Here is a 22,883-nt window from a genome sequence, read left to right as displayed (position 1 = left end):
TCTGGTGGACTTTCATTTCCCCTGGTCAAGTGCTGTTAGAAAAAAAATCTCTACTGAAAGTGCGGGAGGGAATTCTGTGAGTCAATATGAGATTTGCCTCTTTACAAGTAAACAGATTATTTAAAGAATTTTACATTAGCCATTTTTCACCTATAGGACAAGCAGTAATGTTTTGCCATGCCATCAAATATAGTATATGTTAAGTCACATGAAAGCTAGTAAAGTTTAGTAAGGCCCTTTATTTCTCTTCAATTTTAGCTAATGATTGTCCGAAAGCATATAGCATACAAAGCAAAACAGATCAAGGCACTAAAAATTAAGCAACATTTTTCTGGAAGAGAGAGGATCAATTAAACTTTTGTTGTAATAGTACCATCAGCTTGGAATATGTGGTGTGGAATTATAATGACTGGCACTGTCTTGTTTTGACTCACACTGTCTGTGAACACACAACTCAAGAGTGAAAGGAACTACATAATGCTCCGACTGAACGCATCAAACTGCCTATTTTCAGAGTGCATTTTACTTTCAAATTAAAGGTAAAGAATTACTGGCCAACTCAGTCAGCAGAACAGTGCCAATGTGATGAAAGATGACAATTTTTAGCCAAGCTGCCAGCTGTGGTCAATGCCTTGTATTAGTGAATTTTAACAGCAGTTGTGAGAACTTGAAGAATGCAAAGGATTAAACATCACTCTAGATTGGGCTGGGGAGGTGGGGAAATCATACAAATGCTAAAAATGTTCGAAGCTGCAAAGATTAAATAAAGGAACATATCAATTTGGAGCCACTGAATTACATCCAGCTGCGACAGTGAATTAAGAACCGATTAATGGCTAAAGCTTTTCTCCAGTTTGGATGCTGAAGCAAACTCATTAGGCTTTTAGAGTAGCTATAATGTGTGTACTGTGGGAACTGTTCAGTGCTATTCAGGAGACTCTAACTGTAAGCTCAGAGCATTTCCCGCAGAGCTTCTGATGCTATTTTCTTTATATAACATGTGTGCTGGAAAACCCAGCCAAAAACAAGCCCTTTGTTTTTCTACTTTGTTGTGGTCTCTCTCAGCTTTACATTTCTTGAACACAGGTAAATAAACTCATAATCCAGATGGTGCAACAGATGTGAGAGCAGCACTCTGAAATCAACAGACAGTGGGCAATACTTTCCATTTTCTCTTTTAAACGCTAACTAATATGTAATTCGGAAGCTCCGGTGTAGTTAGCATCTGCTCCCTTCGGCCAGCCAAAGGTTACAGGTGTTCCTGATGCCATTTCACAGTAAGGCGTGGGCCTGGCTTGTGAGCAAGCGCCCGGGCTCTAATCTGTCCTACCACCTACCCGTCTTGTCATGCTGGGCCTCCATTTGCTGTATCTTCTGTGTCAGCTCCTGCTCTCTTTGCTGGGCCTGAAGGGTTTGGGCCTTTGCTTCGTTGCTAAAGCTCTGCTGAATGCTATCTTTTTCCAGTCTACAAAGCAGAGAGGAGACAGACAGAAATTTAATCTACAGATGCACAAACCCCTATCATTTCCCCCACAGACCACAGAGGGCTGATACGTAGTAAATTGTTAAGCATAAGAAGACAACAATCTTTCTACAGACAACCCCCTTTTAGGGGGAAAATCCAAAGGACCTTCCATACAATGTTAAATACACACCATAAATCCAAAGGGACAAAAGTATGCAACTTTAAAAATAAAAAGATCCTGACAACTGGTAATGGTATTTCATACTTTAAAACACAAACACCTTTCTCGTTAAGATTCTCAGTGTTTCGTTCTACCACTTAATCTTTTATCTTCTGAATGGCCATTATCTCCTAAAGATCCTGGAGTAATAAAAGCAGCATAACTCAATACACCAAAACTTAAATTCTTGAAACTAAGCTTTGTAGACCACCTCTGCTTTTCCTCCCAAACTTACAATGGAATCTCAAATACAACATAGGAGATTCATCTAGAGGCAAGTAAATGACTCTGCAATGCTACATGCATGTTTTCGTTAAACAGTTTCACACATTAGACCATGTAATGTGAATATAAATAGGAATAGGAAAAAGAATGACTTCCCCCAGTACTTCAGAATCAAATCCCTTTGGGTTCACGTTGAAAGAAGCTGCAGGATGAGAAGCTTCCATTATCAAGGACAATATCCCATCTCACTGTGATTGGATATCGACCCACTGGGTGGCTCCACGAGAGAGAAACTTGCTAAATTATTAGAACCTGAACAATGCAAAGGACCTTGTTGCTGGCAGTACTGTGGATATTACCAACACTGCACATGCACACAGTGCACATACACACACACACAGACTTTGTTTTTCATCCTCTAAATATGGGTAAGTGAAGAGAGCTTCCTTCAATTAACTGACTTAGTTATTTCTAACTTTTCGTCTCCTGTGGGCATTTCTCCTCCATGCTGCTCAGTTTACTAATTGAGATATTTACTGCCTTGCCTTTGCCAAACTAAAAATAAACATTTCCATAAAGCTATCACTACTGGTCTAGGTACCACTGTGGAACTTCAATCCACTGGCTTCTAATTATAAAGCAACATAAGGAAAGTCTGTTTTGAAACTGGTCAATTCATGAGGTAATGTTATACTGTAAAATTCCAGAATGAAAATACACCCATACCTCAATGGAATCATCAGGGGTCCACACTAAATGTGAAATAAGGTCCCTTCTGATACTTCTAATAACACCCCTTGGATTTGCTCTAAGACCTTGCCTCACACTCAGTTCCAAACTGGTACATTGCAACAAATAGATAGTCACTCTAGGCCAGTCATACCAGGTACTTTCTGGCCATGGATCACTGCTCTTGCCTGTTTTCCTAGGATGTTGCCCCCTAGCTACATCCCAACGCCTGTCCCTCTGCTCAAATTCTCCTCCTCTTCTTCCAGTCTCCCCTAAATCAACTATTCTTTCATCAGTGATCTCAATATATGTTGTATATGGGTACGTTTATCACACTTCAGTTACTGGGTTACACGTCTGTCTCTTTTTGTCATCTTTGTCTCTATTTCTGAGCCCAGCTCAGTACTTGGCACGTAGAAGTGGACAATGAATTCTTAATGAATAGATGTTCTGACACCCTTGCCATAGAGGAAGGAAGGCAGCAATCTTTAAGTGAAGCTGGAGAATTTTCTCAAGTCTCTTATGAAGAGACAAAAACTTCAGACATTTTCTCCCAGTAACCAACTCCAAATCAGACCCCTAGGTAGAGCAGGAGATACAGAGAGGAAGACCTGGAGTTCTGACATCCCTAAAAACTGGGTGAACATTAAGTGCATTGCTCAAAACCAATACCCATTTAATAGTGAAAAGGGGCACTACTAATAAGTATACTGAAACAACAGTCATAATTGGGACTGCCCTTTGCAAACTGGAGCTTATGGGTCCCCTACATAAAAGGGTTGCCAGGCTCACCCTCAAGTTTTAGAGTGAGAAGCTGCCTAATTACTGATATCTCAGATTTACTATAAAAAAAGAACTACTATTATTGTAGTTTTCCTTATAAAATACAACAATTTAAAAGAATGCTCTACCAACAAATGCTGTTACCCACTGACCTCAGTTTCTTGAAATTCTTTCCCAATTTTAACTGTATTTAAGAAACTATACATTTTATTTTTTAACTGAGATATAATTAGTTTCAGATGTACCAACCACATAATGGTTCGATATATGTTCATACTGCTAATCATCCCCACAATAAATCTAGTTAACAGTTGTTGTATTTTTCATGGCATAAAAATGTGGCATATTTTTACTTTCCTACCTCCTCCCTATCAGCCCCCTTTCCTCCTCTGGTGCCTTCTCCCCTTGCAGATTCTTTCTGACTTAGCAGGCTTTGTATTAAACCTTAGGATGTTAGAACTTTGAGGGAATCTCAAATTGGTTTAATCAAACCTTCTCACACTACAGTTGAGAAAAAAAAAATTAGGGCCATAAATAATTAGAAATCTGCTCAAAGGCTGTACTGTAAGTGATGTAAAGGCAGAGGTGGTATCTGAAGTATTTTGATTTAGGGAAACACATTTTAAAACATTGAAGAGGTAAGGAAATAATAGAATGAAAGAACTAATAAAAACTCTTATATCCAAGGGAAAGGGTGAGGGATGAATCGAAATCAATCCATTTAGTATTTATTCTAACTCTATTACATGAAAGACACTCTGCTAAGCACTGAGTCAAAAAAGTTAAACATGGCATCTGATAGTGAATTCAAAATGGCCAAATAGAAGGCAGACAGTGAAATACAGCATACGAAAGATACAAGCATAGAAAAGTGAAAGGTCAGTTCTGGCTGGTTTGTGAGCCTCACGGAGGGGAGCTGAGACAGTCTGCCCCACTGGTTTTTCTTTCAGTTTATACTCAACACATTGATGATCTCACTCAATCAAACTTGTAGACGGCCAAACTGGAATAAGAGCAATGACAGTAAAGTAGAATTTCTTGGTTGTTTTATAGTGAGGCTGAAAGATTTATTCACAATAGCTAAAAACTGTAAATAACCAAAATGCCCATAAACTGCTAAGTGGATGAACAAATTGTGGTATAGCTTTACAAGGGACTACTGGGAATAGAAGCAATAAAAAGGAACAAGCTGCTGTTACATAGGACACATGGCTGAACCTCAAAAGCAGTGCACTTAGCTACAGAAGCCAGACAACAAAGACATACCATATGATTTCATTTACATGACATTCTAGAAAAGTTTAGACTGTGGCAGATCAGTGTTGCCAGGACCTGAAGGTAGGGAACATGCATGAGGGAACCAAGGGGCATGAGGGAACTTTCTGGGTTGGTGGAAATGTTCTATTTATAATTATGATGGTTCCACAACTGTGTACATTGTCAAAATACATTCAATGGCACTGATTTTTAAAAGGAGCAAATGCACTAGAATAGGAACATCTGCCTTTTCCTCCAATATCCACATCACCTGTGACCACACATGCATGTGTGGACCATGTTGATATTTTCCTGATAACAGTGTAGTTGGAAGGAGTGAACAAGGACTGGACAGACCTCGAACATGGACTAGTACATGTACAGGTTAGTTACTCCTGTTTTCCAACAATAGTGCTGGTTGATTATATTTTGTACAAATGTCTGGAACAATATTTACCATCCCATTAAAAAATGGGACTGAAGAAATTAACTTCACATTTCTGACTCTCAGTTTTTCCATGTCATTTATTATTTTAAATGCTATTAAAAAATCCTTGTCACACAGCAAAAAGGACTTACTAAAAAGATTTAAGTATTATTTTTAAGCATGTTACATTGAAGAACTAAAACTTTCTGATGATGCTAAAATTCATCAATGAGTCTGGGACAAAAATGATGAAAACCTCAAGTCTAACTTGAGAGTGAGGACCTAGGAGTGGCAGTGATTTGAGGCACCATGCCATCTGCCACATTTCTATTCATAACTTTTTACTGATGACTGAAGTTCTAGTATTAAGCATTAAACCCTTTTGGTTAAGAGGTGTTTCCCTTTTGAAGTACAGTATAAAGAGCTTTGTGACAGAACATTGGTATGACAAACTTATGAGACCATTTGTAACATGCTTACTAGCTGAGAGCCATTCTTGATGGAATTAAATAGCGGAGAAGCAGAGAAGTGCTGGGTGCTCCTGTGAGTTGAGATGCATGATGTCCATTTGTCCCAATATCAGTAATATTATCTTTGATCACTTGGTTAATGTTATTGGTGTGCTGGAAAATGTTTAATAACTGGCCTCCAGGGGGAAAAATTTGCTCCTTTGTAGTGTTTACCAATTTTCAATGTAAATATTTCTACCAGGGGCTCTTTCAAGCTACCAAAGTGACATCTCTTTGCACAGAGTTGGGAAGAAATGCATACAGCTGTTTTTCATGGGTGGAATATGCCAGCTGTGTCACACTACTGGTTAGATGGTCTCTCCCAAGCTTCTCCACTGTAAGATTACTATTTTCTCTTTGTAATTTATAGGTAATTTGTTGGGAGATGCTAAGACAATGCAAATATTCTATTTCCCATCAAACACTCATCTACTAGTTTTATATCCAATGGTAACTTTTCTTCTGTTACATTCTTTCTTATTTATTAGTTAACATTGTGCTGTAAGGAAGAGCTTCCCTTTCTTTTCCAATTTATTAATTTATTGATTTAGCATAGAATCATGTATTCTTATTTTATTCAGTAGGTTATAATCTTATTATGATCATTATTTATTTTTATGTTCAACTCATCCTAGATTTGGCCAGTGGGAACTGCTTCAAGCTGGCTCCTATATGATACATCTCTGTTACTCTTATGTACTTCTTGGCTTTCTATTCCCACACGATGTTCCAGGCTCATCCTGTACTGTCCTTCTGCCAGTCTTAGAATCAGAATTTGTCCAAGGAACTCTAGTCTTTTAGTGGAGAATGGTATCTAGAAACCAAGGTCTGTCACCAGGTGGTGCTTATTGCTACTGAGAAGTCTTTGCTTCTAGGTCACCTTAGTAGACAGAGTCAGGATATGAACATACATATAGATATATAAACATACATATAAGTATTTTTCTATATGTTTATATGAATTATATACACATACATTCATACTGATGTTTCTAATTATAATCCATAATATAGATAGAACCTTGTCTCCTGTCTTTTCATAACTGTAACTTTCCTTCCTCAACAGTGAGAAAGAAACTTGGCTCCCATTATCTTCAATATATTTACTCATTTGCCCAAACTTAGTGTACATAGAAAGTACTTTCAAAATTGCTAATACTATGGAAAGCAAATCTAATAGTAACTAATTAAATACTTGCTTACAGTTTTGTTTGCTTCATTATTTTACAAATGCATACATACCATTTTCAGTTGATTCTCTTTGTGTTCTGGGAAAGTTACGTCTTAAGAGGCACTGGAGTACTGCAGAAAACCCACAGAGCTAGAGGGTCCATGTATGGCATTTACCTCCTTTTTACTTATTGGTCATGGTCGAGTAACTTGATTCTTTTAATCCTGGGGTTCTTTATTTGAACAGAGCAGAAAAAACAATCCTACCTTAACGGATTAATAATTTATGTAAGCTACTTTTCATTAATGTGTACAATAAGCTAAGCTTTTTTACATGTAACTGTCCATTGAATCCTCACACCGATCCTTTCTCTTATTATCTTTATAAATGAGGAAACTGAGGCCTAGAAGGTTATATAATTTGTTCAAAATCTAGTTCTTAAGGGGCATAGCTAGGAAATCTAGGCTACCTGACTGTAAAGTCCATGGTATGAATATACTTCAGTCTCTTACTTTATCAGGGGTGGGTGCAGAGAAATGAGAGAAGGATAAAAGGATAACAAGAATCTTACTTCAACTATCCACATATGTGTGTCATTTAATGCCTATATTATCCATTTGGACAGGCAAATACCAAGCTAGTTCTCCTACCCCTTTCCCATTTGCCCCAGACGTTACTGGATCACTCCTCCTACAACGACTCTATCAGTTGTTGTATCCTTCTTAAAGAAATATACTGACCTTTATGAGAATATTGTAAGGAACACAAATGTATCTCCTGCCTCAAACTGATCAGTTTCCTAGGGAAAATGAAACATGCACATCTTATCTGGTATGTAAATTCCTGAAGAATAGAGACCTTTGTTTGTTCACTAATTTATTTCAAGAGGCTTGAATGGTGGTGCCTAACCAGTTATGTGGTTAACAAATATTGAATGAATGAATAACTGTTAAGACATAGAAAGTACTAAGTATCAACTCAGGTTTAAGGATCTTCTTATCTACTGATTAGAAGAGAATGGCATTAGATTTTGGCCAATAATTTAAGTTTTATTCTTGTTATTGATATAATAATAAAAGAAAAACAATAGTAAAATTAGTAGACAGCATGATGCCTTCCATGTCTGAGAACCAAAAATCCTATACTTGTTTACTGCTAACAGGGGCTATGTTCTAGTATTTGGGCAGATGCAGAAATACTGGGATGGGACAAACAGGGAAAGGAAAACACAAGAGAATTAGGATTCAGTAACTTCTATTTCCTCAAGTATGCAGAACATTAATGGCATCATACATAGTCCCTAGAAGAAATTATTTCTATTTTCTTCACTGCAAAGTATGTCAGAATATTTTAAGTATACTGTTGAAAGATGAGTTGTCAGATCAAAGCATGAGTCACTTCAGGAAAGGGAGCAGAAACAGAAAGGGGGTCAACTTCTTTCAAAGGAATACCTAAGAGAAAGGAAATAACGAACAGAAACATCCTTAGAAATAATTTTCCCTCCAAAAATGTTCTTGTATAATATCTTCAAAATGATTTGAAAACTAACCTTCAAGGCAAAGGAGGGTATGCTTGACTGGATAATGCCTGCTTCTATTACACCTTTTGCACATCTCACATTTACTTGAGACAAAACCGTAGACTCTGACCATCTCATCATGCTCCACGTGTCTGTGCTTTTGGTTTTACAAAGCACGTTCAAATGCACTGACCTCTCTATTCCTCATGACAAATCTGTCAGGCAGGGAGATGGAGCGGATATCCCACCCAATGTGACAGACGATGATCGCAAGTTCAGGGAATTAAGAGATTTGTCTAACTCCATCCAGCTGATAGTAAGTGGCAGTGGCAGTGCCAGGACCAGTCTTCTCACACCAATTGCCAGTCCTTTGCTCTCCATGGCATTGTTTCACACAAGGGGTTCCATCAAACTCATACTGCTTATCCACCCAACAAATACTTAAACACCTTCTCTGTGACAAGCACAAAAGTATAGGGATGCATCATTATATAAGACACAAACCATGGGACAAGGAAGAACAACTAAATAGTATAGTAAATATTAGAATAGGGAAGAATTCCTGCTATCACTCAGGTAGACAGGGCAGGAGCTGGAGAGTGGCTAGGTACAGTGATGGGGGATTTCAGGAAGCTTAAAAATTATTTGTTTAAAATGAGTTGTAATTACCCATGCAAACTATGAGAAGAACATTGCTATGAGTGAAGTGGACAATGTGTACAGAGATCCAAGGAAGAGAGATAAGCAGGTGCCTTTGGAAAATTGCAAACAATTTTGGCATGCTTGGCAGGTGGAATATATATGTCATGGGGTAAAAGCGAGCAGTTGGTGTAGGGGAGATTGAAGAAAGATGAGACTGGAGATGTAGGCAGGAGCCAGAACATGAAGCTATTTTTAAGGACTTCATTCTGAGGGAAATAGGGAGCCAATGTAGGATTTTAAGCAGGGGAGTGTGTTGTGATCACGCTCATGCCTTAGAAAGATCACTCTGGCTGCAGCGTGGAGAACAGATGGGGAAGGGACAACATTAGAAGCAGGGAGAGCACTTATTACTATAGCAAGAGCAAAAGCAATTTCTGTGATTGCTTCTTAGATATAGTAGGTACCGTAGGTAGATACTGAGACTGAACAACCATCAAGTGCACATTTCAGTAATTTTTAGCCTTAAAATATTTTTGATGGCTCAGAGGTCTCTGATGCATCAAGTGATGGTGTAAAGCTGAGTTCCTGTGGGATAGGAAGGCCCTCCTATATTAGATTTTACAATTCACCAGACTAAAGAAAAAGACGAATATGGTACCACATAAAATACAATAGATCACGATTTTGCCTTTGCAACTTTATATTGTCAAAATATTTTTATTTTCCATTTCTAACTTTTCTGTGTAAACTATCACTTTGGTCCATTCTTGCCTCTCCTCTCTGAAAGAATCCCTTATCTATGCATTCCCAATAATCCCTCTGATGAGTAACTTCAAATCAGACATCAGTAGGCTCAATATATATTATAAAGGCATTTCTGTAACTTGTCAATGGATATACAGCACTGCCAAACTTCAGTACAACTGATAAAGTTTCTATTCTATTATTAAAATGCTTTTTAAATTAATATCTAGGATCCATTATTAAGTGGGGAACATGTTGGTTACACTTTGCAGTTATTAAATATATTAAAAAATATGCTCTTTAATAGTAAGAATTACAATGATTAAATACACTCACTGTATAAAACTTCTTAAGCATGACAGAGTAATGTTTCCTTTATCTGTATCTGGAATGTTAGGATGAAGTTTTCCAGATGAGAGAATTTTCCAGGTAGGTGTTAGACCTGTAGAAATATGGCCATTTACAGTAGAAACATGTCTAAAATATGTATTAGCTATGTGTTTGCTCCTTAAGCAAACTGCACCAAATATAACAACTCTTCTTGATAATCAAGGTTCATAATTTCAAAGGACAGAGGCCCCGCTGCTGGGGCTCCACTGGTAGATCCCTGCTAGGGACCATTGTTCATTGTTGTATCGTCAGGGGCCTAACACAGAGACTTGGAAGCAGAAACACTACATAATATTTGCTGCATGAAAGACCTGAGGTGCTAAAGAATCTGACAGCATACAGAAGCATACTGATCTGCAGCCATGTTTTTTATTTCATTTTGATTCGCTTGATAATACAAACACAGTTCACTTTAAAAGCTTGATTGAGATCTCTCCAATTTGTACACAATTAGTTCATTTTTAAAGCTTGATGGAGATCTCTCCATCTTGCACACAATTCCATTTACAGAAGACAAAACTGATCTGAGCTCATGTTCTCAGATTCCCACTCTACAATTATTCTCAATCTCCCAAGTAAGACATTGTCCTCACCACAATAATGAGGTGATTTTCTTCAACAAAACATTTTTCCTTCCAGTCATTTTATGATTTAACAATAGTTCTATTGGCTTGTAATGCTTGCCATTATTTTTATCTACATTCTTGGCTGTTTCCTCCACTTCAGTAACTTCAGTGTGTGTTGGATCTTCCTTTTCCTCTAGTCATTTCTGAGCCACCGTGTTCACCACAGTGTCAATGGTGTCAAACCTCATAAAAATTAGACATTTCTACTCTTTTTTTCTTAATTAATACAAATTAGGTATTTTACTTTTTTTTTTCTTATATTTCACAACCCAGTGCATATTACTTACACTTACAGCTCATCTCGCGTGAGTCTAGCCACATCTCAAGTGCTCAGGAGCCACATATGGTCGGTGGCTGCTGGGCAAGCCATCATAGCCCTCCACCTTTTATTCCTCCGTTTCCACCTTTGGAAATGGAAATGAATTACAATCTTTTAATCTAGATACAGCATTTCAAAGGAACTGCTGGCTTGCTATGTCTTACTCATAAATATCATATAATTAATACTCTGACTTCAAAAAATAAGGCCCAGCAGAGCAGAGATAATATATTCTGTCTTGGAAATACATGTAGGAAGGATCGGAAAATAAAATTCATCAACAGGCACAGAAAAAATTTAAGTATCTTTCCTCTTCCTCTCAGAAACCTTATCCTCCCAGAAGGTAGGAGTGAGGGAGTGGAGATACACTCCATATTATGATCTGTAATCCACAAAGGCCAGTGTAGGTGCAGTTAGTGTCTCTTGAGCCTAAACCCTGCATTCTGTTTCTACAAAAATTGGAATTGTTCTATTAAAAACAAGAAAATCATATCAGCTCTTTACTTTGGAGCCAGCAGGCAGGATTGTCTTTGATTAGTTCTTTTCTGAAGAGCTGTCACTGAGGAAGAGGGGGAGGAGGACAGAGGAGGCTGCCCTTTTTGCTCCTGAGGACCAGCATCCACCTTTATCCTAAGTCTATGTTCAAACTCATTTCTACAAGGTAGCCTGGCCTCAGTCTACCCAATTAAGGGAAATCACGCCTTGACAAAGACTACAACACATCTAAAACAATGTTGTGCTCTCAGCCTTTACCCTAAGCAGGTGTCACTTACCCTATGACTCAGTTTTCTCAAATATGATGGAGTTAATAATAGTACCTGTCCATGTAGTACTAGAAGGATACTATGTCAAATGTACTTTGTACAGCAAGGGCACATTGTAAGTGTTCAGTGTCCAAAATACTAATTAGACCATTATTATTGTTATCATTATTTTTTTCTGGAGGATGACCACTCAAAGTATAACAATCATATAATTATAACAGACAAACAACCTTGAGGAAAGAATAAAGTTTCCTCAATTTACTGATGAAAGCTACGTGGGGAGGTGCTATTACCTAACAGTGGAGGGGAGCCTGGGCTTCGGGCACACAAAGGCCTGGATCTGCCACCCGGCCCCACCATGCACTGGCTGTGTGACACTAGACTGCAACTTCAGGCTAAGGTTCATTTTCTCATCTAATAAATGATATTACTAGGATCCCTGAGATGTTCTACATAAAGCAACCAGCAATGTCCAGCCCAGATCACCATTTCAAAGGCATCTTAAATTCAACAAATAGACTGGCATCTAGTTATTTAATTGTCCAATTTATTTTTAACAACTCTTAAGGTGTAAAGACAGTGACAGGACAGTAAGCTCTGAAGATCTCATTGTAATGCGCTGCTGGGACACTGCTCTTCAATGTCACCAGCTGCTCTTCAAGTCACCAGGAGTAAGTGGCAGCCTCCTCTGTCCTCCTCCTCCTCTTCCTCAGTGACAGCTCTTCAGAAAAGGACTAATCAAAGACAATCCTGCCTGCTGGCTCCAAAGTAAAGAGCTGATATGATTTTCTTGTTTTTAATAGAACAATTCCAATTTTTGTAGAAACAGAATGCAGGGTTTAGGCTCAAGAGACACTAACTGCACCTACACTGGCCTTTGTGGGAAAGGTGGAAACGCAGGAATGAAAGGTGGAGGGCTATGATGGCTTGCCCAGCAGCCACCGGCCATATGTGGCTCCTGAGCACTTGAGATGTGGCTAGACTCACGCAAGATGAGCTGTAAGTGTAAGTAATATGCACTGGGTTGTGAAGAATAAGAAAAAAAAAAGAGTAAAATACCTTATTTGTATTAATTAAGAAAAAAAGAGTAAAAATGTCTAATTTTTATGGATTACATGTTGAAATCGATACTATTTTCTAGATACTGGGTTAAATAAACTATGCTATTAAAATTAATTAGACCTGTTTCTTTTTACCTTTTAAAATACAGCTTATTTGAAAAATGTATCAAATATGTGGTTTGCATTGTGTGGCTCTCACAATGTTTCCCCCGGTCTGATCTTTGTCTACTTCCCTGCAGCAAAGCTGACATCTTTAATCCCGATGTTCCACAAATCAAGATCACCATGTGGCCACAGACTCTAATTGTAAATGCCTCAGGAAGATATCAAATCCCATAATTTTTAGGGAGACCAAGAACATTAAGACAACATTTTTTGACCTTGATAAATTTCTCACTTGAGTCAGACAGTCACCATTACTTGAAAGGAGAAGCACAGGAGAAGTATTCTGATAGAAAACTAAGAAGAGCTGATGCTGAAGCAGCTGCCATATTATTCAAATGTAGGGAACACAACCTTTTAAAAAAATTTTTTGTGTATCAGATCTGGTTTGGAGCAACTCCGAAAAATACATGTTCACATTTAAAATTTAATTATAAAGCAGGCTAAAAAGATTATTCCACACAGCCAAGCTGGCAGATTATAGAAAAATGTGCAGTTATGTAAATGGATTACAGATTCCTAACAAATTAGTGTATATACAATTAGATAATCTTCATCATTTAATAGTCTTTCTATAATTACTAAATGGGAAATGCAGATTCTCTAAGCAACTTTTTCCCCACAGATTTCTTTCTTGAATTTCCAGTAATCAACCTCGTGTCATCTACCACTTGTTTCTAGTAAAAAATGAACACTTGAGAGGTTTATCAAGAGAACCATGTAGTCTTATTAGTTAGCCAATTAATCTGTCAGCCAATTTAATAAACTACCCCACTGCCTGGTAAGTTAATCTGTTGCCTTGGTAGTTTTCACTTACTGTAAAACATTATTTGCACTTTGTGGAATACAAATCAATCAATGAATGGTGTCAAGACCCTACAAAAATTATTGGAGTTTATTTGTTGGAAGAAAAATAATTCAAGAACTCAGAAAGTGGGTAGGCAGGAAAGCCAGAACCACACATAGTCAGCCCTGGTGTGAATCACATTTCCAGTCATCATAATCATTACAAAATCATGATTTATAGAGAAGCTCACCAACAGAAGCTGCTCAAAATAATTATAATTATAGGCACCTCCACGTGTATTTACAGAAAAGTACATACATTATGAGTGCTGAACTTCTTGGCCTCCAGGGCTAACTGTCCGTGAGTTGTTCTATTGCTTCAGAATATAGGAAAGGATACACTTGAAGGGAGGATTGCCAGCATACTAAAGGTTGGAGGACAGTAAAAGCTATTGTAGAGTCCAGTGTTGGGGCCCAGACTTTAAATCTGTGCTAATAATTCCTGGCAAAAGATTGTCTAAAAGGATTTATATCCAAAAGTATCCACAATCATTTGCTCTATGAAATCTTAATTCTGAGAGTCAAGCTTTGAGTGGTCCTAAATTCAATTAGCTAACTGGCACCTAGTTATTTAATTATCAAATTTATTTTTAAGAACTCTTAACATATAAAGGCAAAGTTGGAACAGTAGATATGGGAGAATTCATTGTAATGCGACTCTGACACATTAACTTCAATTGATGGTCAAAGTTGCTCCCCCATTCTCACCACTTTATAGAACTGACCTAATCTAAGTGGAAAGTCACCTACCTACCGGCTCTCCTCAGAAATGAAAGTCAAGTGGGGACCTAGGCAGGGAGAGAAGTTCCAGAGTCACTGACGAGAAAAGAAAGTAAGTAATTACTACAGGAGTGTTCTAAGATGTCTTATCACAAATTAGTTGAGATTAGTTTTTTCTAAAGTGCATTCCAGAAAACCTGATTTCAGGGAGGTATGTGGAGATTTAATAGAAAAGTTTTCATAAGCATTTAAATTTGGGAAACATTGAAAACTAAATTCCTTCCTAAGAGAGTCACAATGTGTGTTAGCATATTAGAGGCTCTGAAAAGCCCCTCTGTCTAGAGCCCTATTTAATTCAACTTTCCAAAAGTAACTGACCACAGAATCCATTTTCTCATAGCAACCACTATCAGAAGCAAAGGGAGAAAACTGCATTCTGGAGCCGAACTGCCTAGGCTTGGATCCTAACTCTCCCACTTGGTAGGGCTGAGACCTCTGTCAAGGTATTAATCTCCCTATTATTCACATAGAGATGCCTCTAGCAGCATCTCTCTCTTCTCTATAAAATGGCAGAATCTACCTGGAAGGGTGTGTAGAGATTAAGTTAATGTGAGTAATGCCCTCATCAGAGCGTAAACAGTGTGTCCAGAAAGCTGTCTTTACGACCAGCCCTGGAGGAGTATCCAAGGAGGGCTAATTGCTATCTATAAGCTAAAGCTCTTTTTTTTTTTTCTTCAAGAACTAGTAACCAGGTGCCAAAGTTCAGGAAGAAAATTATTTTCCCTCTCAGCAACAGGTTGTACAAGGCTTCTAAAGAGAGATTTTAATGGGCTTTCTCCAACAAGTCATATTATCACTGACTACAAAGGAGTTTAATGCATATCACAGAGAAGAGCACCAGGCTGAGAGCAAGATGGAGATTCTACCTCTAGCTTCCACTAAATGACTGCTGACCTTGGGCAAGTCACCTAGCTTCTCTGAATCTTAGTTCCTGCATATTGTAATGAATGTTGGACTAGATGGGTAGTTTCATTAATTCATTCATTAAGATGATCTTGAGTTAAAGAAAATTTACAAATCTAGATTATTGTTTTCTAGAGTTCACACACCCACACAAGCACGCACATATGCACACTTGCACATGTTGTAGTTATGTAAAACTTGACCACTAGGTTGTAGAATACCTGTAAAGAAGGATCATGCCCTCTTCATTTAAAAAAATTTAGTGCCTGTGGCAGCTGGATAGAACACCCACTCAGTAAATGTTGAATGAATGCCTGTTTAAGAGCAATCAACCCGTTACCCATCCATTCAAAAAAAAAGTTCCAGACCCCTATGATCTAAGCCACTATGTTAGGTACAACTAAAAACATATTGCTGGAAAGCAATTAGTTCCATCTAGAAGAGCTTCCAGTTTAATTTGTGGTTATGTGTATCAAATGATGTCACCAATCGTTGCTGTTTCTTTTTACTAATTTCAGCTTGAATCCCATAATTCAGGTGAGTTTTATGGTATTATTGTACACAGTAGCACCATGCTAGTAAGTAACATTATTATATGAAGTTTTTCAGTAACTATGATGGAAAAGATGGCTAAATCAATACATTACAATTAAAGCAAGTATGCTCTAATCAATTTTGTATAAAATTTTAGATTAATAGGAATATCTAATACATGAAAACTTCTTAACGAGTAGGGGAAAAGAGGCACACTGGGATCTGATTTTAAAATACAGGTTACTAATTTCTTTAATTAGAAGAAACCACTTAATATTTTTCCTTCAAATATATAGTTGTACATAGCCTCATCCAGTCTTAGAATGACCAGAAGTGTTGATCTCCATAAACAACATGGGTGTAAATAAACTTCTATAATTGCTCATCACATTTCAATTCTTTCTTTTTCACTGATAAAAGCGAGTCACGTGTCACAGACATTATCTCTAAAATCAAAATTTCCCAAAATGCCCTGCCCTAATCAAGTACAATCTATTTGATCCAGGCTGCTCTGAGATGGGGAATGTGAACACGGTGCTCACTGAATTGATTCTGAGCATTTAATTTTTGTGACAGATGTGCAGAAACTCTGTGGATAAATTACTAGATCTTTGAAATCTCAAAATAACTGTGCATTTTCATCATTTTTCCTAGTGACTGCTTCATATCAGCTCCTCCTCTAGTGGCATCTCTTTATCAGTAACGTAAAGAAGGAAGCTTTTCAAGAACAACAGTAGACAAGGGCCCACGTAAATGGTGTGCTCGATGTGACCAGACAGATGACTAGCAAGGCCATCTTGGTTTGCAGAAAGTTTAATATTAATAGGTGTAAGAAAGTATGAAAGTCCTCCTTCTTTGCCCCACTGTATTTTGTTCCTATTATAAATGATACTTAAGTTTGCCGGTGTCTGCCAGAAGGCAGGTCAGTGAAAGTCAATGAAAATCAGGGCAACCTCAGCCACAGCAATTAACCTGCAGATTGTGGCAGGCAAATGTGTATTTTACAGAGCGTAACCTCAACAAAAACAATCAAACTGGACTTCATAAAATGAACAGAGACTCAAAACAACAAAAGCAACCAACAGCATCCATTCTAACATTGCAAATTTCTTAGATATTACAGATGTCACCCAACAGTGCATGCATTTGCTTCCCATATGTGAATAAAACTGAGGCATCACAAGATAAATCTGAATGGAATGTTAACCTTCTCTTTAAAATTTTTCTTTTCGTAGCTGACGATACAATTTTAGCATTATCACAACAGAGCTTCTGGCTGGAAAAAAAATAAATTAATGGATGGATAAAAAAAAGCTTAGAAACTTAAAAAAAATAAACAACTTTCAAATATCTATACTTGATCATGTCAAGAGCCAAGATGAATGTATTTCAATTGCAACTTCCAAACTAAACTCACAAATTACTACCATTATGCTAAGCGTCAGCTACCCCACTGTGCAGTTTTGCTTTGTGAATTTTTACCTTCCTCTATGCACACTTTTAGCCACTGATCGCACAGCCTTTCAATGTTTTCTGCCTTTTCCTTTAAATAAACTGGCTCTGGCTCCTTCCATCTGGTTCCCCTTCCGTCAGCAACCCTGCACCTGTTCACACCTCCTCTCCTGTTGGATTCCACTGAACATTTCCTCCTCTGCCAGGGCTATTCTGGCACTCGCAACCTTTCTGTCATTCAATCCATCTGTCAGAAGTGAACTTTGTTTACCGCAAGCTTCTGCTTTCTTCTTCAAGAAGCAAAGCCCCTCAAGGTCATTGTCAAATGAACTGTCGGCATGGATTTAAATCCTCTGCAGCTAACTAGCAGAACATGGAGTTCTGTTGTGCAATGTACTTGTGAAAATTACTTCTGGGTTCGGGAAGACAATAATTTGGAGTCAAAGTAGTAAGACATGGTGTTTTAATGATCATTTGTAAAACCAGACAGCTGATATGTATTTCCTTCATGTGTGTCTGCACTTCTTATTATATCGAGTAGGCACTATATGTATAAGGAGCAAAATAAAAGTTTTAAAGTGAAACCAAAATATCACAAACAAGTTTACACTATGTAAAAATTGCTTCATACTAGACGGCATTAACTTGAGGAATAAATATTTTCACTAATGAATTAGCCAAGGGAAAGAGTATTCCAATTAAGAAATTTTACACTGAAATGCCTAAAATGTACAAGTATGTACCATTTCAATTATAAGCTATAGATTAACACATAGCTCCAGTGCTGCTTTGAAAAATTTAACCCATAATATACACAGCAATTTGAGTGTATTTTAAATTCCATCATTTAGAAAATAAACGGTTCTGCTTCAGGACTACTCATGGCTATGTTGCCAAGCAAATGCATAATCAATCTAAAGAAATATAAGTTGTTTCAATAGGGCAGTTCTGTGAAAAAATAAACTCAGAGAAATTAGGTGAAAATTATACTCTCTTCTGAATTTACTGTGCCATCTACAGTTACCGAGTACTTACCTCCCTTCATAAATTGGACATGAAATCACTGTATATTGAGTTATCTACCAGTGTTTGGGACAAGCATATTCTTTAGGAAAGGCAAACCAATAACTCAATTGAAATTTCTCATAAGGAAAAGGGAAGTCATTTTTTAGGAGAAAATACATGACAAAAATTCTAACCAAGGCACTGTTATAAATGTCAAGCTAAGTGGCACTTTTTTTTCATTTATAATGCTGCTTTTACATTTGGAAGAATTACCCCAAGGTTTGAAAATTAATCTACTCTATGTTTCTAATTTTTTTTAAAGAAAAAATTAAAATTAAAGATTTTTTCAATGACATAAAACTGAAAGCAGGTTTTCTTAATAAAAGCAGTCTAACCTTGTGTAACATAAAATTTAAATCTTAAGGTTTTAGTTGATTAAAAATGTATAATTTATAACAAAGTCTTTGTCAGAACAGTTTTTCAGATGTCTTAAATAATTATGATGCTAATACAAAAGCAAAAACAAAAAATGAAAAAGCTAAAAATCCAAGTGCAGACATTTTTTAGCTCTAATTTCAATTTTCTCACTAATCTCCAAAATACCCCAAATCCTATAAATCATTCTTATGTAATGTATGTAATATAATTTAGTATATGGATTTGGAACACAAAATAGGCATATTCTAAGAGGGTTTTCTCTTTCATCTTCCTAAAACATAATTTCTAAATAATTTCTTTTCATGTAGAGGAAATGTCAGAACTTGTATCTCATTTACCCTGCAGGTTTGTTCATACTTTTCTAGAAATTCTTTTCCCTTTAGTGCAACCTGTGCTTGATTGTAGTTTGGTCACCCAGATCCCTAGTATGAATCACATGGAAATGGCATGGTAATTCCATCACTTCCCCAGTCTGATTTGTTACATCAAAGAAACAAGTATTAGCAAATGCCAGATTAATAGAAGCTGCTTAAATCTCCGTGAAGGAGCTCTTCATTCTCAGCAAATTGTGTTTCAAAAACACACTAGTAGGCTTGTTTGGGAAAATTTGTATACGAACATCAACAAATGAAAAAAACATTCAATTTCACATCACTTATACTCACACACAGATGCATGAATGTGCACACGCACGCACACACACACACACACACACACACACACACTCTCCCCCTCCATAAATACGTAAGAAAAAGAAAAGGGAAGTAATATCTGATTACTTTTACAAATGGACTAATTTAAAGAATTCAGAGAACACTGTTAATATTCATCTGCCAAAGGTGTAAAATGCTTATTTTATCTTTTAAATAGAAAAACTAGGAAAAAAGTTTTAGATAGCTTGATATCAACATCTGAAACAAATTTTACAGAAAAAAATCCAGAGGCAGTGAAGCAATGTTGCCAGGTTGCCCCATCGAACAGCAAAGCCGTTTTTAAGTGTGCGGCTAGAGCTGACGTCGTTCACATTCTTTAGTATCAGTTTTCCTAAAATAGCCTGTGGACATAGGATGGAAGGTAAAATACTTAAATTCCTTAATAAAGAACTGACCTTAATATTTCTATGTTCGGAATGAGACAAACAGTTTTGCTTTCCTAAGAACTGAAAATGGTGAAAATACTACTGTTCTCTGGTTTGTTCATTTTCCTGCCTGTATATTCATGAAGTCTTTTAACAACAGGATATTCATTCTTCCACCCCCTTCCTCAATTACCTTAAGGCAAGACCTTCTTTCAGATGTGGAAATATTTGCAGCACTGCAGGACAAAGAACTGGGACATTTTCATAGAGTTGATCAAGGGGGAAAGACAGATTTGCGAGATTCTGTAAGAGTAAGAGACTAAATGACAACTTTAAATCTGCCACAATCATTTACTAATGTGCTGCTGTATCAAATAAGTCTAATTTTTTGACAGCACCAAATTAGATTTATTGCAGAAACTGCTGCATAAATAGCATATGGCTATGTTATACCACCTATTTCAAATCCTGGTAATGCTTCTCCCACCCCCTTTCAAAATGAATAAATTGAGCCAAGCTACAAACCTTCTGCAAAAAGAGAAATATACTAGTTCAAAAACAGATGTAGGAGATCTGGATTTCTTTGTTAAAGTAGTAATTTTAGCATGAATGTCCCAACTTTCTATTTTAAAAAATATGTCTCCTTAGTAAGGTATTAAATGTAATAGATTAGTTTTCCCTTATATTTCTTTCAGAATGACAATTTGATTTTTGTTTTAAGGTTTGGGGCTGAATTATGCTTAAACATTTTGATGTTCAATCCACATTTACACAGTGGAAAAAAGAAGGACAAGTGGCTCTGAATCAAATGTGGCTTAAATTAGGTTATGAGAAATTACTAAGCATTAATGCACATAGTGTATGGGCTGTTTTTGGTTTTCATTTGTGAAAGACACATGTGGTAGAAATCCTATCGAAAAGTCTTTTCTGATTCAAACAATAGCCTTGATACTGTACACTCTTTGATGTATAAAATAGATACAGTGATCACTCCATGTACCACACTATACACATTAGGATGGCAGAGCCACAAAAACAGCAAAAATCAGAGTCCCATGGAAGATGGGACTGAACACTCACACCATAAATACCGAGATGGACAACTCTTCCTTTCTTGATCTCTACCCTGATTCCCACCCTGCCCCCCAACTGTGATATAATTCAACTCAATTTTTCTTTTTGAACAAAAGTTTCAGTTCTTGTAGATGGGAAAGACATTGCAAGGTCTTATCTCAGACCAATGGGCACACCACTGCAAACATCATGGCACTCAGCTACCCCGCAGACTCCCTCTCTGTGGTCAGTCTTCCCAGCTGCCCTATCTGTTACTGTCTGATTAGTTCTGCTAAGGAGCCCCTCCCCTGCCAGCTTTCGGTGCCATCTGTTCTACACAAGATGGCTGCTGCCCAGCAACCTCACACTGCCCTCCTACCTGGCACCCGGCTACCATCCTTACCCCAAAGTGCTAACACAGGTTCTCACTGCTGGCAAAGTCAGGATTTCATTACCACTACTTTGACAAGTGCAGGGTTGTTTGTAATTTCTCTTTTATCCTGATTTTGATTGTACAACCACCTCCCACTGATTCAGTTTGCTTCAGTTTTGTTGCTCACAGATTTTACTCTCCACATTAATCTCCCTCTGGCATGTTACTGCATCTGTTCCCTTTTTTATTATTAATTTTCAAATTCCCACCATTTTTGACAAAAAGGAGGTAATCTACACTCTGTTTCTGCCCATTTCATTTTCTTTAATTTGGAAGATAAGTATGAAAGCATGCCAAAGAAGTTAATTCTCCGTTAACAGTTTATTTTCTGGCATCCCTAAGCCTTTGTATATGAAAAACAGATAGGAATAAATGTTGACTGAATCACAACACAGTCGAAACCATTCCTGAATTTAATGAAAAGCAAACATATGAAACAGCATCTAAAAAGTTTATTAGTTACATGAGTTGTCTCAGGCTGTCATTCTTTCTTCTACTTTTAACAGACAATTCTTTGTGCAAATCATTCTGAGCATAGGATCTGAATTTGGGTTCCTCTACAGGTCTGACATAGGCTCTTTTTCACTGCAGATGAATGTTATTTGTTATTCCCTAATATCACTATCATCTTTCCTCAATCTAAACATTGTTGACCAATTCAAAAGCAAAGGATTCTGAATAAATGCCTTATTTCAGAAATAGGTTCAGAACAGAGAACTGTCATCAATGGAACAGAGCAGAGCTTAAAGAGCCCTCTGGTGCAGAGCTGCTTCCCTTAGATCTTGTTGGGCAAACAGTATCAGGAATGGTAAAGTGGCTTTTCCTCTAAAGACAAAGAAGGTCATTTAAGAATTTGACAAATTATATATTTAACGTATATTCTGTGTCAACACCACCACCTTGCCAAAAAGGACTTCCATAATTTGATCATTCCTCCATTGCTCTAATGTGTTCTAGATTGAACAATGCATTATGATTGCTTGTTATTTACTTTACATGAATTCATGTTAATAGCATTAGAGTCCCTGAATAGATGAGCGCCACCTCAGATTTACAGAAACCTGAGTGAGTCTCAAGGATTTTTTTACTCATATACCTCCTCATAAATTACAGTTAAGATCTGTAGGAAATAAAGTGCAGTCAGAGATTTTCCCAAGGTGACAGACGATCATCAGAAATGTAACTAGGACTAATGTCAAAATCAGGCTATGCCCACCTCAGTGAACCACACTTAAGGTCAGCTCCTGGAAAGAAAGCAGATGTCAAATGCTGTTAAAACCCACTTCTAATGCCCCACCTTGAACACTGCTACCTCCACCCTTTACATATATTCCAACAGTGACTTGTG

General features: G+C 37.2%; 1 protein-coding gene across 8 annotated transcripts in view; it reads right to left on the bottom strand.

Moving 5' to 3' along the window:
- Positions 1-22,883, bottom strand: part of SDCCAG8 (SHH signaling and ciliogenesis regulator SDCCAG8) — a 271,642-nt gene that overhangs the window by 73,429 nt on the left and 175,330 nt on the right. For all 8 annotated transcript variants that reach the window (XM_073216700.1, XM_073216702.1, XM_073216703.1 and 5 more), the window contains one exon: positions 1,338-1,465. In XM_073216700.1, coding sequence (XP_073072801.1) covers positions 1,338-1,465 — 128 coding nt within the window. The remainder of the gene's footprint in view (positions 1-1,337; positions 1,466-22,883) is intronic.

This window comes from Manis javanica, chromosome 11 (genome assembly GCF_040802235.1).
Source record: "Manis javanica isolate MJ-LG chromosome 11, MJ_LKY, whole genome shotgun sequence".
NCBI lineage: Eukaryota > Metazoa > Chordata > Mammalia > Pholidota > Manidae > Manis > Manis javanica.
The sequence above is the reverse complement of the archived record's forward strand: the minus strand, read 5'-3'. Positions and strand labels throughout refer to the sequence as shown.